General features: G+C 33.6%; 1 protein-coding gene across 2 annotated transcripts; it reads right to left on the bottom strand.

The window, feature by feature from the left end:
- Positions 1–616: 616 nt before the first annotated feature.
- On the bottom strand, positions 617–17,007 carry KFase (kynurenine formamidase). 2 transcript variants are annotated; one of them, XM_068772764.1, is made up of 5 exons: positions 16,908–17,007; positions 7,421–7,553; positions 6,443–6,544; positions 2,773–2,986; positions 617–1,749 (listed from the first exon to the last, which is right to left on the bottom strand). In XM_068772764.1, the coding sequence occupies exons 1-5, from the start codon at positions 16,980–16,982 to the stop codon at positions 1,290–1,292; spliced, it is 984 nt and encodes a 327-aa protein (XP_068628865.1). In that variant the 5' UTR covers positions 16,983–17,007; the 3' UTR covers positions 617–1,289. The 2 variants fall into 2 exon arrangements, with proteins under 2 accessions (XP_068628865.1, XP_068628864.1); XM_068772763.1 differs by lacking the exon at positions 16,908–17,007 and adding an exon at positions 10,350–10,799.
- Positions 17,008–17,258: the final 251 nt, after the last annotated feature.

Consider the following 17,258-nt stretch of genomic DNA (forward strand, 5'->3'; position numbering starts at 1 on the left):
TTCACAATAAAGCCTAGCCTGTAGCGGCCTGTATCGTCTTCCGACCTTAACATGTTTGTTTGTCCGCCTGTGGCTTCCTCTCCAAAACCTTATGTAACCAGTCATCTAATAATAAACGTTAGATAATCTTTAAATCATTGAGTAATATACATTAAATACTTGCTGCAACATTTTTACTATATCTTTTGCCCTTTACGCTCGTCGTATTACTTTCTCATCACAATCTCCACATGATGCTATAAGTGAACTAAGGTAAACAAATTGATCGACAGAGTCGAGGTCTTGAAGCACGTGTGTTCTCATTAGTTTTTCAGCTCATCAACATCAGCTTGGTCTTGCTACGATTTATTCCTAGTCCGTATTCAGCGCTTATGATCTATATTCTTTGAAGAAGTTCGGGAAGTTGCTTTTCATTAGCACCAATGACAGTAGACTCAAGACTCCTTTGAAATTACTGTACTTTATAATTTTAATACACGTTTTGTGCCTCTGTAAAATATACCCTTACGTATTCCTACGTATTTATTAGTGATACGCGAAAAATGGCTTAGCTTATCAAGGAGATTGGCCACTCCATCATAGATCTGTCTCACCTGTATTTTAAATAATGCAAAAATAAAATTAAACTTTTTATTTGGATTTTGAGACCAACTATAATATTAAATACAAACATATAATAAACTTTGAGCAACATTTTACACATTATAATATATTTTCACGAAATGTTTAAGTATAATTTTTGCTTAAATTAAACATGTGAAATATTATTATTCACATATTGTTTTCTTTTACGAAAAGCTCTTATTTCTTAAAATTTAATAAAATAGTCAACATAAATAAAAAAAAAGATTCGTTCATAAAAAATTCATTAGGCCTGTTTGGCACAAAATTAAATTTAAGAAAGAAAATATTTCATAGCTGTCAAATGAAAGTTTCAACAGTCTCAATTTTCTACATCAAAAATTCACATACAGATACTACAATAATTAATTTAAAAGTTATTTTTTTTCTATAATAAATTTACAGATTTTATAGTCTGTAATAGCAAAATAATGCCGCTTCAGAATACTTACAATATCTAATCTAGTTGTTTAGCTTATGTTAATTTAAACAGTTATTAAAAGTAATAATATTTTGTATTAAACGGAATATAACATAAAATATTGTAATGTAATATACTATCACTAAAAGTAATTATAAAATTTTATATCAATACGCAATTAATAAAAAATGAACACGTCTTGAGTTTATTTTATTCTTAAAGTACGCGGTTCTCAATTAGAGAAGATTTACAAATGTTTTCGTACATCGTGAACCATGAGATTTTTAAGATAATTATCATTCTCCGCAAGACATTCCATAATATCAAAATGATCCATATCGTCTTTTATTTCCAAATACATGTGTTGCATTAAGCAGGTGTTGTGCAAAAGTTCGAACAACTCTCTTGATTGTTTCTTAAAGGTGGGACTGTCGTTTTGCCCAGCTAAAATGTAAATTCTTATTCTTCTCATCTGTAGATGGTTGAAACAATCAAATAATGGCGATAAAGGTATTGCCCACTCTTGTGGAAGTTGTACAGCATCATTCACTGACGTGTGTACTAGCTCCCGTAAATCGTAAATGCCTGATATAAGGAAAGCCCCTTGTAAACGATGCGAGCCGGGATTGTTCTCGAAGAAATTCACGTTGGCGAGCAACTTCGCAACCAGATGTGCGCCGGCTGAGTGGCCAGCGAAATACACTCCTCTGTAATAACAAAATATATGGTTAACATTTATAAAATGTCAAAAAACTGTATATTATAAATCAATTTAAGCTAAGATCATAGAAAGACGTTGGATGCAGGCCGCTTATCACCATTTTCGGTCTCTGAAATGATGACGATAATGATGATTTTAAACACGCGTGTAATTTATTCATTTTAAGCAATGTATTTGAACAATAATAAAAGAGGAGGTAAGGTCTTTGGTCGTAAACGTGTTTTCGACAAGTATAAAGTTATTTTTGGCGCTGCAATTTTTTTAGCTCATTTAGTTTTCTTTTAATTATAGTCAGTAACATGAGTTCACTTTTATTCAACTAATATATATCAAGTATAACTTTTAAATGTCTTTGTGTAATTTATAATAATATATAAATATGCAGATTCGTGCACATTATGTCGTACAGAATGATTAAAAAAAAACAATGGCAAACACAAAAATGCTTGAAAGTGTACAATAAATATATATTATAATTATTTAAATGGGAATTGAAATAATTATAATTAGTCGAGGAAATACTTCCTTCACGTTTAATATTAAAATTCAAGATATAGTCAACAAGATTTTAGTACAAGTTTATACATACTATTAGCAAATAGATTTTTTCTCCGACCTAACATTATTCCGCTGATATAAAATGTGCTAATATATTTATTAATGAATAACGACACACGACATGGCCTTTATTGTTTAATTTATTTTTTCGACATTTTTATTGTGTCCGGATTGGCGAGCCAAACAGTAAATTTTGCTAACAATAGATTGTTTTTAGACTATAAATAGTAACGCGACCTTCATGTTATGAATTCCTTTCATTACCTATTTTTACACTGTAAAGGACATTTTGCTTGTACGTTTATTGTTGCCTTTTACCGTGTTTTGTTTTTTTAATCAATTTTGAAGATAAATTTTGTACTTATTTTTCTATTCGATTGCTATTTTCTGATTTTTCTTAATGGTACTAACGAGAAATAATATCAATGATTGATTATTATTTGATATTTACCTGGATCCCATTTTTTCCGCGTACTCGAATACGAATCTTGCGGCGTTTTCAATTTGACGTACAATTTCGGGCAACGTAACATCTGGACAAAGGTCGTATCCAACAACAATAGTCTTGATCCTAGAGCGGTATAGAGGTAGCGCTGGGTACCGTGAAATCTCCCGGGACATCTGCTGCCAGTAGCCGCCGTGGACGAACACCAAGATTGGCGAATCTGAAATTATTTTATTGCAATTGTTGAGATTGAAGATTCAAACTAAATATAGAATTGACGCCTAAATACCTAAACAATTTTTTTTAAATCTGATTTTATCACCACGGCAAGTATTATTTTACATTTATTATTATTATATATTTTAACTATACAGTTACATGCGGTCACTATTCAGTCCAGCGGTAGAGAACTGAGACTCGCGATTGTGGGTCGCGGTTTTAATTCCCGGGATATAGTCCTACATATTTCATACTTTGTGCATTGCATATAGGATTGCGACTGCTTAAAAACAAGTTTCCAGAGGATGTTCAGCAACGTCCTCTGTGTACCATTATACAATGAAAATGCCAACCCGCCTACCCGGCGTGGCGATATTCTCCCACAGGTATGTTAGGGGAAGCCTATGCATTTGCAGTGAGCGTCTATTGACTAAACAACGGTTAATAACGTAGCATATTGCTTAATTTTAATTTGCTCGCCTTTTATCTCCTCCGTATTATCAAAACTATATACACCTTTTTAGCTGGTACAAATCACGGTACTAACCCAATTAATGTAAGTACGGATTTTTTTGGACTCGATAAAATATGAGAACTTTATATATTTTTTTTTATTGCTTGGTTAATCTGTTCATACCCGTATTTTAAATACGTTTAAAAATGGAAAAGAGGTAATTTTTTAAAGGATTAAAATATTTATTACGGAATATTTCATAATTTTCAAAATATTATACTTTTTATTGAATATAATGAAAAAAAAACATTTTCCTGACAAATTATTTATATTTTTGTTAAGTATACATATCATAATTTATGTTTATAGATATAAAAGACAGGTCTCCATTCTTTCGAATAATAATTATGAAAGAAGAATGCGCGTAAAAAGTAGGAGATGGAATATTACGGCATAAGAAGGACAAGTGGATTTTTTATCTAACACATATACAAGAACAAGAATAGCGATTTTTTTTTAATAATAAAATTCCATTTTTAATTTTGTGATAAACATCTGTGGGCGTTCTATTACGGTTCCTTCGTAACAAAATTTCAATTTTAAAAAGTGACCAATTTTATGCAAGGTAAAGTACAGAAAATAAGGTACAGAAGGAAAGGTACAGAAAATATGAAATAATAGATATTATAAAAAACATGTTCACGTTTTCAATGAATTATGTCATAATATGCGTTTCGAGAGAGCAGAGCGAAATCGTGTTTAGTATTCAAATAAATATACGCGTTATCATTTTCAAGATGCCATTAAAATTTTATTTACAAACAATAATAGACGTAAGTTATCGGAGCCTTTATTCTATTTTTATTAATTATATCGTTAGGTGCACTGTACGTTTTTCTCTAAAAAATAGAAAAAAAAATCACTGAATTCTTATCGTCAAATGCAATAAAATGAAATTAACAAATTAAATTTTACAAAGTTTTTTAATCAGACCTGTACATCTACATTGATCTCCATATATTATCTGTTTTTCTTATATAAAAAGTTATTAAACTATCCATAGGGTTAAGCTTAAAATAAGAAAGGACCAATATCTAGCCACTTCCGCACATGCAGTGGTTGTCGTGCACGAAAGTGCACCGCCCGCCAGCCCGCTCGTAAATGCGCATGCGACAGACAATGCCAACTACACAACCTAACTACACAACTGTATGTGCGGAAGTGCAAATTAACGCCTGATTCCATTAAATAAATGTTTGCTATGTGCCCCCGCAGACTTTGTATTGCCAGATGTTATTAGTCTATCGCATTCAAATAGAAAAAATGTATCATGTAGTCAGAGTAATCATATTATACAGTATGATTAGAGTAGTTAACTTTTTGCTTAGAAATGAACTATACATTCATCCCTTTAAAGCCTTTACAAATATATCTACTGACAATCTATATACGTTATATAAGTAAGCTATTGAGTGGTGCAAAATTATTGTAAATAACTTCAGTTATTACAAATGTTCTATCGGTTATAATACATACACACGTGACTAAAAGATGATAATACACGAGGAGATTAAGATAAGACTGCAGTGGTATAGTGTCAAAACAGTCTTGAGAAAATATTTATTTAATGTCGATCTTAATAATTAATCAATCATTTATTATTAGTAATGAGTGCGCAGCTGTCACAAAGTCATATTTTAATTACGCGATGTTTATTTTTCATTAACGATACGAAGGCGAATAATCAAAGTTTGCAGATATTTGCAGTGGCATTTAATTAAAGTTAACTTTTGTTTTCAAATATGAATATTTTATCATCCATGCTACTTATGCTATTTACAAAAAAATATTGTTAATATATGTATCTTTTATTATAGAAAGTTTTATTATAGATATGTTCAATAAATGAAATGAACACTGCTATGCAGCGATAGAGAAACTGCGCAACATCTTTCCATCCAATATCATTCAGTGTTTTAAGACGGAATTCGTGTTACCTCTGATGATTTATGGAACAGAAACTTAGTCTCCCACGTTGAGCTTCTTTAGCAAACTCAAAGTCGATCAAGGGGCCATGGAGAGGGGTTTGCTCAAGGATTTCTCTTTCGAATCAGAAATGAGAAAATCCGTAAACGAATGAAACTAACCAACACAGTCCGAGAATAGACAAGTTGAAGTGTTAGGCCACATAGCTTTCAAAAAAGATGGCTGTTGGGTTGATGATGGCTAAGGTTCTGAAGTGGGAACCATGAATCGGCAAGCGCAGACCAGAACATTCGTCCACTAAGTCCCCTAAGGACCTTGTTAAGGTTGTCTGCTCCCAACTGACTCTATTGTAAATCTATCATCATGTCTAGCAGTGAAAGTCCTACGGCTTCGTATATGATGGTGATGATAATTATGAAATGATGGTGTAGTGGAATTAAAGTTATAAATGAAATATTTTATTTTAATGTTACCATAACTAAACCAATGTTTTGTTTTTGGATTTGGAAAAAGGTAGTGTTACGATAAATTTATAATGGAATATTTACTACCCGTGTCACATGTTGAATCTCTTTTTCATAATAGATTCGGGAACAAAAATACTAAAGAGTATAGAATTTATATCGTGTAGCAGTATATAGAAAAGAGCATAGATCATATTTTTTTTGCATCTTAAACTTGTGTTTAAATAAATAATTAAATATTGTGTGTAATAAATTATTTACGTTTAATCATAGAATTACCGTGACTTCTATTTCGACGTCATAAGCTGTGACTGCCTACGTCACTTAAATACAATTGATATACTTAAATTGGACGCTTGAATAGAACCTTCACCGATTGAACGTACGATTTTTGATTCGTACTAGAACAGTGTTGAAACCTGTTGACTTCGTTTAACGATGATGCATTTTTCATGCCCTAAAAGTTTTTTTTAGTTATATATAACGAAAACTTTATTTCCGCAAATATATGTATCATGATAAATAAAAAAAAAAAAAACAAAATAAAACTCACCGTTAGGTAAATCTGTCCCCAATATGTCTAGCTTCTGTCCGGGCGTAGAACCATATTCGATTTCCAATTTATGTGGAATATCATTGGTAGCTTTGTCGCTGGCTGAAACGAAACAAACATTCTTTGCAATCGCTCATTGTCTCCTATTTCTTTTGGCGTAAATTGCGGTGTCAGTTTCAATCTTAATGTAACTTAGAAAAATTACGTTTTTTCTAGGTTCTCCATTGTACGATGAAAATAATAAAATTTTAACAACTAAATTTAGTAACACAGTTACATTGATATTTGCAAGGTTAGCTGTTATACCGGAACCAGAAATATTTTTAGACCTTAGAGCATACTTAGATCAATATAAATATTATTTTCATTTACATTTATCTCAATTTTTATAAATCAGAATTAATTTAAATTTAAGAGTGAAAAAGTCTTGAAAAACGATCAAGTAAATTGTCTTGGTTGCAGTGGTGGAATAGCCGTAGAGAACTGAGATTTACGATCGTAGGTCGCAGATTCGATTCCCGGGATATAACGCTGTATCGTTATATAATTCATACCTTGTGCATTCATTATATAGGATTGCCACTGCTCACAAACTAGTTACTAAAGGTTGGGCTGCAGCATTCTCTGCGTACCATAATACCACATTGCGATCGTCAACGCGCCTGCCCAGCGTGTCGATTATGATATATCTCCCTATATACATCTTTGTGGGAGGCCTGTACCTTGCAGTGGGTGCCTATGGGATGAAACGACGAAATTGTCTTAGACTTTTCTCCGACACTTTGAGGAGATGAATTGTATTTTTTTAATTTGAATTTATTTTTTATTGGTGTATTTTCTGTAATTGTGTAGTTTGTATACGATGAAATATATGTAAAATTGTAAATGATGTGCTGGTTATTTTTATCTTACTTTAGATAAAAATTAGATGAACACAGACTTATGAGTAATTTCGTGCAAGCCTGTAATATATCGTACCAGCGGTGACAAATTGCACATGATGTTGCAGAACTTCTTGCGCAGAAGAGAATCTAGTAGACCAGCAGCTCGGAGAGTATTCTCTCTCCAGGTCCATGGAATCCGTGATGAGAGACATTTTCTCGTTTGATACCTGTAACGAAAATGTCTTCTATTATTTACATTTAACAATATACATTATTTTATACCCTTTCGCAAAGAGATAAATGAAGACCATGATAGTAAAAAAAACATTACAAAGACGTGTAAGGATTAGAAATGAAAAAATATTTCGCACCGCCGAGGTTTAGTTCCCCATTTTGAAGAATAGAATTGGACAACTTGTAATATATAGTGGTAAATAAATGATGGTTGCATTTCAGTTGTAGTGCGTCCTCAGGTGAACAACTTGGAAATAGTCATCTGCACCTTCTAGGTGGAAGTCCTACATAGCGCTTGCTGTGGTCCATGATCTCTACTCCAGACCCTTAAAGTACCAGGGGTCGTATGTTCTTCGGGCTATGCGGCCTGCGCACTGTCATTTCAACCAGTCAATTTACTTAGCAATGACGGTTTCTTGCGTTAATTTACACATCTCATCCCTAATTCGATTTCGTTAAGAAATTCGAAGTTTAGCCCTCTCCGTGGCTCGTTAGGTGACCGTAAGCTTAGCTTAGTTTAGCAAATCAACAAAATAATATTTACACAATATTGATTGGCGATAATGTGTCATAGTGTCTTCTCGGTCCTTTTGTTCGAGTGTTTATAAATTAGAAATACTACTCAATCATTTGTATATATATCATGCGCATTTCGTAAAAATTGGTATTTAAAAATCTTAGACAGTGACTATAGCTTTCATTCGTGCGTTTCACCAAACATTAGTCTTTGCCGGTAGTGTATACTACAAAATAAATGGTCTTTAATTAAAAATAAACGTGTTTTCATGTTATCGCTATTTAAGAATGACAATGTCTATAACGATTTACATGGCAATAATTAACTAAGCAAGATAATGAATTGTTGGTAATGGCTTGTTATTTTTGAGACTACCTGATGTGGACTATACCGGATTGGTATCGCTAGAGGCGTAAAAAAGGGCAGCCAAGTTGTACTGGGTTGCCAGTTCGATTTGGTTTCGCGTGCCACGAACTTTACATTATATGAACGGCCAGGCATACACTTTGTGTAATTTGCAAAATAGATATAAAAATAATACCTTTATTTACACAGTCGTTTTAGTTTTTTATTTACCTAAATTTAACCGTGAGAAGACTACAATGTTAAATAAGGCCTCCCCCACATATATCTATGGGGGATGTAACATAATCGCCACACTTTGGAGGTGAGTTGATGATTGCAGTCAGGTTTTATAGTAAGCAGAGGACGATGCTACCCAAAATAGTTTGCTAGCAGTTGCAATCCAATATAGTTCATGCACAAAGTGTGAATTATATCAGATTGACCCGGAAATCGAGCCCGTGACCTAGTTCTTTACCACTGCTCAACTGCTTACTTCTATTATTAAGATATAAAAAAGTTACACTGTGATTTTTCCTGAGAATTCATATACATTTATATAATCACTGAGGCCCCGGAAACACGTTAAGGTCACGAAGAAAGTTTCTATGTCAATTACAATTTTATAATTGCACTTTATCTCATAAGTCAGCAACATTTTAATGATCGTCACACTTTTGTTATCTATTGGTTATTTTACAAGGTTCAAGATTAAAACTTGATTTCGTACTTTGTTTTGCTAAGTGTACATTTTAGTCGTTAAGGAAGCGTAAAGACAAGGTAAAATATTTTAATTTATTCCTGATAATTCTTATACTAAAATTTCCTGTAATGTTTATTAACTACATTTCACAATTGTAAATTGTACGTACGACAATTTTATAACCGAATGTTCTTGAAAGTCTATTTTTGATTCTTCTTTCGTGCTAAATTTAAGACGATACTCTTAAAATATATGAAATATTTAAACATGAAACCACTTTAAATCATGTCGTTTTTAGGCGCATAAAAATATTTGGTATGCGAAAAATTTAATTTTTTTTTTGATAACTAAGTTATCCGGGTGGTAATGTTATCAAAAAGTCACTCCTTAAAACGTTTCATTGGGAATTAAAAATTAACATCGCGAGTGTTCTAGATCATTCTAACACTATCATCTTTAGGTGTCAAGAAACAACCCGTGACATGAACGATCACAGGTCAAAAATTTTAATTTGCATTCATTTGGTAATAAAAAAATTTACTGTCACTTCGCTTCAGTATTGCGTTTTCAGTGTCTGAACCATGGGATGACCATAATTCTTACTCCATGAAACCGTGACTCACATCTTCGTTTCCTGATCGTTATTCTTGATCGGCCTAAAGATGCGGAAACAAAGATTGCTGATTTAAATTTAAGAAACGTATATTCCTACTGCAAATTTCGGTGCGAAAAAAATGAAGTAAGTTAAATTTTATTCTCTCTAAAATGTGACATTTCTTTAGTTTACAGCCTTGCAACCCCAACCTAATATTTAAACACTTCTACATTATTAATCATATTTGCCAGCATGTACGCAATTGCTGTATATAGTAAGATACAAGTATTGTTATCACGCTTTTGATGTAATTTAAAAAAAAAAAATTTTAATAGGAATTCTTGTCTGACAAAAAAATGTAAGAGCTCGATAACCTCATAATCCGTTAATTAAGGATGTGATGTGACTAGTTGAGTCAAGGTACCCGAGGGAGACCTCGAGTTAAAAAAGCGCGGTTTTGACTAAGCATCTTCCGCGCTCTGTTTCTTCAAGTCCACATAAAAAGTTATTGCTAATAAAGCAATAGTGTAGATCCAGACTCAAATTTTTTAAAAAAAATCCATTAATAATTAAAACTTAAAAAAAAACTGCTATGTATCCATAATATTGCTACAGATGAAAAAAGGACTTACTTTCATATTTTCACTGATTAATGTTCTGCGTCTCCCACTGAATTTATATACACGTTTAAACAGATTCGTTACCAAATTTGGGTTAACCATTATAAATTATTTTTGTAATTTTCTTACGATCTTTAACAAGAATTCGGTTTACAATCTAGTTTACAATAACGGTTAGTAGACGGATAAGCTATCTAATCTCCTTGTGATAGGAGCTATAAAATTGTCACTTTCTCGAACATAAACACGATCCCGCCTAACTTCAAAGTGTGTAACCGAACTAATATTATTTGAGTCTAAATTTCGACACACGCGTAAAACAAAACGCACGGCTTAATGAAAAATGAATACGATGTTACTTACACGCAAAAAAAGTGCGAATTAGGTAATAAAGTGTTCAACCGCGTCGAAACGTTGCCGGTTTGCGTTTTAAATAAGGACGAGTTGACATTAATTACGCCTACTGATATTTATGTTGTTAAACCGGTAATGTAAAATAATCTTCATTTTCATTAGTTTAAATAACAGTATAATTAAGAATAGATTAACATCTTCTGATTTAAAACAAACAACAACAAATGTCTGTATACATGATTTATTGTAAATGAGTCTATTTATGAAATTAGAATAGGCTGGCCGCTGATAAAAGGCAATTAGTCTATTTAAACATTGGCAAAGGGTATCGATGCATTTCAAATCTTCTGCATTTACGCGAAAATATCGCTTTTAGATTGAAAATTATCTTGACCTATATTTTTACCGTCGAATCAATGCCAAAACTAAAATACACAATTTCACTATGAATTATTTCATATCACAATTTTTTTTGTAAACTAAGTCAACATTGGTAGCATAAATATACTCATACTCATTCATCATTGTTGCTGATAGACGTCCGTTCCAGTAAAATCGCGTAAACCTAAAAAAACGAAAATTTACAAGTCAATAAATATATATTATCTGTTTCTTTGAAACAATATATGTAAGACAGCAAAGTCGGCAATGAATTTTTAATGCGTTACTATGTATATGATATAGCAGAGGAACGCTTATCTTGTCCATTATTACATTGTAGTTAACGACGTCATTTAAAACGATACGGCACTAAACATGTCTGCACATGATTACCCAACTATCTCTGGAGCGAGAAAGTCTCTTTATTTGCAATTTAAATAAACTGGTTATACTCGGCAAATTAAAACGAGAGGGCAGGTTTTGGAGGGAGACTACGGCCTGGTAAGCGCAGTGTACGACGTCCATCTAAAAGGTGAACAAATGACTTTGGGAAAACGTTGGATGCAAGCCGTTTTCAACCGGTCCATTTAGAAATCTTTAGGCGTCGCCCATGTCCAGCAGTGATCATCTTTAGGCTAAAATAATGAATATTTTAGATAAAAAACTTTCTTGCACCTCAATAACAAAGACTTTTTGGATTTAGTTAATAGAATGGAGATTCGGTTTTGTTTATTTTTATTTTTGATGTTTTATATCCAAGAATACCGTAAGGTATATTCAGTCGTACTTTTATTAACATGTTTGCGTTATTATGCATTAACCTAATATAGGTTATAAAAGTTTTTATGATTATTTATCTGTTTATTATTTTTTCTTTATTTATTATTGTCACTTGAACTGGCCGATCCGATGTGCTATGGCGGTCACTTTCGTTAGTCTACAAATCTCCTTCCTGATTTAACCTCGCAGAGAATTCATGAATTATGCCCTCTCCGTGGAATGACCGTGAGCCTGCCAATGAGGTCCAAATCACCGCGAGAGACCTTTATTAACACGTGAATTATAGATTCAAATATATGTTTCAGTCCACGTTATTTAATTGGTGTCGAACACATGCCAAATTGCCTTTTCGTTTGTTCTTCAATTGTGAGTAATATATGTTTATAATTGAAACTAATTGGGGAAATTTAAAAGTCAAAAACTCGATGAATTAAAATTCATATAAATACATTGAAACTCGTGGTTTCCGAGTGGCGACTATAGGCCGGTAGACACGGCATGGTGGGCCCCAACTAGGTGGCTGACGTATTCATGGTTGCGGAAGTCGTTGGATCGCGGGGCGCTCGCGAGGTGGCGCGCTAAGCTCTCGGAAGAGCGTTATGCGCTCAGACGCGTCGTTGGAGCAATCCTGCCCGTCTTCGAGGCCTGGATGCAGCGACGAGACAGAACGCTCACCTACGGGCTTACGCAGGTGATCACCGGGCACGGTTGCTTCGGTGATTACCTGTGTAGGATTGGACGCGAAGCGACGGCAAACTGCTTCCACTGTGGTGGGGTCGCCCAGGATTCCGCCTCGCACACGCTCGCGGACTGCCCGGCGTGGCAGTCGGAGCGGCAGATTCTAGCGGACGAGATCGGACAGGATCTTTCCTTGCCAGCAGTCGTGTCGGCGATGCTGAGCGGGTCGTCGGCGTGGAGGGCCGTGGCCTCTTTCTGTGAGACCGTAATGGTCCAGAAGGAGGCAGCCGAACAGGATCGGCAGAGGACAGATCCCGCACGGAGACGACGCCGTCAACACTGGAACGCGTCTCGCGACGGCCCTCCAGTGAGTGGTGCTCCCCTACCATAAACGGGGCTTTCGGAGTCGCGGAAGTTTAGGGTGGGAGCCCTTAACTCCCACTAGCTTCGGCGACTCTGAGGCGGACGATGGTTCGTCGTGGTCTCGAACCATCGTGACAGCACCCCAGGGTTTCGGTGGTAGCGTATACACGCATACCCCGGGACGGAAAAAATAGCATGACGCAAGGGAAGACCGTGTGGCGATCCCTGACCGGGAGATACCGGGGTCCCCCGTATAGCGCAGAGGGCGACCACCGAGGGGGGTTTTAGTGGGTAGGAATCCCACATACCCCTGTCCTCCTCCCAGAGGCGGGGCATCTTAAATACCGGAAGATTTCCCCCACCGAAACCAAAAAAAAAGTCATTGGATACGGTTAGCACAGGACTGGTGATAGTGACGATTTTTGGACACCTCCAAAGATCATCGATCGAAAGGTCACCGACTATGCCTTGCAATGGGTGATTATCGGCTGACGTGATAACGATGATGAAATTTAGCATAAGTTATTTTTATTCAAAGATTGACTTTTGGAGATAAGAGCATTTTATAACTTAAACTTCTGTCGACGGAAAACAAATGTATAAAGTACATTTTTTTAGATTTTATTGTACGGTTATAATGAATAGCCAAACTCGACCATATGTATCACTCCGTAGTGTGAATGCACCTTTAGCCTGATTGACACACTAACCTCATTTATCTTCAATGGTAAATGAATTTGTACGTTACCAAAGTTATTAGAAAGTGATTTGGAAAAATTTTGATTTCTTTCTGTACGTATATATAAATAAGAAAAGCTATTCTCTAATATGTATTTGCAAAATTAATACCAATTGAGAATGATTTTATATTAAGTTTTACCTTAATTAGCGTATTATTATTATTGTAAAATTATACGTTTTTTCGTATTGGCAAAGTAAATAATTAGTTAATAATTTATATATTCGATTTATCGTATAGAGTAAATATTTTATACGATAAATCGAACATAACTGTCTAACCTATAAGATATAAATTTGTAATAAATGTGTGAAATTTATTCCAATAACAATAACATTTTAAATCGTATGCAAATTTGCTACCAACATCAATATTTAAATCAATGTAAATTATATTAATATTAAAAAGAATCAAAGTTAAACTTATTTAAAATGTTTATTTATATTACTGTATAAGATAAAGTTATATATATTACTGTAAAAGAATATTGCGAAATACCTATATTATTCGCGTCTACAAATGGTTAGTTTTTTTAATTTTTATAATAAAACATTCAAAATAAAATATTCGCTCTTTCGACTGTTTCCCATTGTTTTAAATTTTAAACAATGTCGACATGTTTTATTATATAATTTTAGTGAAAATAAAGTTATTGTTTACACTACGCAAGATTTATCTACTAATATATTTTCTATGTATATTACATATTGATACTAAATACGTGTTTATGAATAAGAGGTCTAAAAACTAGAAAGTTTTTACCTAAATCATTATTACATATGAAATGTTTAATCTTTTTATTAAGTAACTGTTATTATTACATATATATTAAAAATAAATTACACAACGACGGTTATAAAAATATTTAAACATTACATTTAAACTTTTAAGTTGGAGTAGTCATTTTAATTATAATAATTTCAAAGAAATATTAAAATTACTCACAGATTCCATCGCAACACAATTATTAATAAATTATAGCTGATTGTTAGTCCGTCTTTTTGACATTTGATGAAATGCTATCATTATACATAAAATATTGAAAATCAGAAATATATATAACATGTATACTACGGAGTATTTTTATCCTTTTTAAAATTATTGCTTTGTATCTGTTTTGGTGTAGCACGATACGCCTACTGACAAAGACTGACTGCCAAAAACAACCGGCAACAAACAATTATTAAGAGTTTATCATCAATGACATTTCGATTCGGTTTCTTTTTTTTAGTGCAATATCGTTGATAAAACTGACTGATGTTGTATTTATAACTAGAATTACCATTGTAAATGAAATAAATCGATGTTATTGTTAGCATAAATGTGGCACAGTTATTAACCCAGTTGTTGGAAAAACCACAACTAAAGTAGGCAATTCTTTAAACAGAAACTGATTATAAACAAGGGCATTGGTTTTCTTTTTCGCTTTAGGTAAATTTATCATAATCTAAATTTCTATGCACATTTCGTTAAACCTATATAATTATAAATAAATAAATGCTATGGGTAGATAGCTAAAGAAGTCGTTGATAGACTCTGGTCGCACGCAGCTCCTAACCGATTTCATTGGAAATCTATGGAAGATGATTATGATGATGGTAGAGTTAATTAAATGAATTAAAATCCTTAAGTCATAAATGAAAGTTGCATTAAAGATTTTGGTCTTCAACAAAAATATATTTTCTTATTATTTAACCTGATACGTGTGAGTGAAAAATGAGAATGGACAGATATATATGTTTCGATAATTTTATTATCGTACTAATTAATGTATCTTCGCAATACTTTATGAGGCCTAGAGATATCACGTGAAATAAAAGATACACACTTTTATTGAGGCCTTACGATTTATGTTATTAAACGTGACGTTGAGATTTATAATGCTAATATATTTATTTATATACAAGCAGCTTCAATAGATTATGTAATTTTCACGGTGATGAAGGGCTACGAGATCGAATTAGAAATGACACCGACGTAACTCGAAGAATTGCTAGTCTAAAGTAACAGAGGGCGGGGCATATCGCTTGTGTAGCGGATGACCTTTGAGACCGAAAGGTTCTCGAGTAGTGATCACGAACCGGTAGACGCGGTATTGCTAGTCCCCTAATAAGTGGAACGACCATATTTAAAGTTGCGGGAAGTCGCTGGGAGTCCCTGAATGAGGGCAGCTTAGGAGTAGTCTTTGAGGGGATCATAGAATTAGTGAGATTCGTGATGCCTTGAAGTGGGCGTGTATCGGGTGACGTGATGATGATTTCAAAGTGATCACTTTATTTATTGATTCGATATCTTAGCGAAAAAAAACAAAAACTTACAAAAAAATGTTTTTTTTTTTATTTCGTACAATGCAAGTCTTTAATAATGATTTACTGTACACGATGTTTTTTGTCTTGACAGGTGTTTTCTGTATTTTGTATAGTAAGAGAACAGTTTTTTATGATTATTTTTTTGACATTTTTTCAACCTTTTTTTTCTCTATAAGAACGTTCCTCGTTTCTTGAGAAAAATTCGAAAAAAAATAGTCGAATTCGTAGTGCCGTTCTAGAGCCTTGCTTTTAGTAATACGTTTGGTAATCATTCCTTTATTACTCATATAAATAATCATATTTATCACTTCTCTACGAGATTATATCAGGAATAAGCAGGTTCGTAGAGGAATGAAAGTAAACGGCAAGCGCAGTGTAGGATGTCCACGTACAAGGTGGACAGATGACTTTGTTAAGGTCGTCGGAAGACACAGGCCGCTTCGTACCGGTCCTGTTGGAAGTCTCTGGGGGAGGCTAATGTCCAGCCGTGGACGTATTATGGCTGAAACGATTATGATGATAGATTATCGTCATGTTTTAATATTACTAACAAACTAAAAATAAACATATCAAAACAGCAGTTTACTATTCTTTTTTCACTATTTTATATATCATTTGCTATAGAAAAACGAAGGTCCTTTGATTTCTTAGCATTTTTGGTGTAAACTTTTTCCACATTTCCTGCCCTTTTTTTAACTTCCTTTTTTCAACTGTTATATCTTATATTTTGTACTATTTTCTAGTCTACATCTGTTTTTTCTTCTTTTCAACAGATAGACGACCACTGCAAGATATAGGCTTCCCCCAAAGATCTTCATCTTCCCCAACGTCTTGCGCTGCCCGCTTTTAGCGACTTCCTACGACCGCCACTACAATCCTTCATTCACTTAAACTAATTTCTTTTGTCTGCTATTATATTTAATTCTTAGCCTATCATTGTGAAGGTAATGAAATTGGTTTACTCACTACGCTTGAGATTTCATTTGTTGCCGGTGACTTGACGCTTGAAATAATGTTCCCCATTTTCTTTACAAACCACATAGTATGTACTAACTATAAAAGTGACATAACTGGACTGAGGATGCAACCAATTTCGTGTTCGTTATGTAGTTACAGTCAATGAATCAAGCAATTTAATGTCGTTAAATAAAACCGCAGAGATAAAGTTATTCCAGCGAAGATTGTTTTTAACAGTCAGAAATATTTCAGGGTTCAATGATTTATTTGTATAAACTATAGTTATCAAATATCAAACACTATGTATATGACATTCTATTCATATCAGCAAATATGTTGATTCGCGGTAATCTAAAAAAC

This window comes from Battus philenor, unplaced genomic scaffold (genome assembly GCF_028537555.1).
Source record: "Battus philenor isolate CCGP_79_NKW_IND1 unplaced genomic scaffold, ilBatPhil1.0.hap1 SCAF_5, whole genome shotgun sequence".
Taxonomy (NCBI): domain Eukaryota; kingdom Metazoa; phylum Arthropoda; class Insecta; order Lepidoptera; family Papilionidae; genus Battus; species Battus philenor.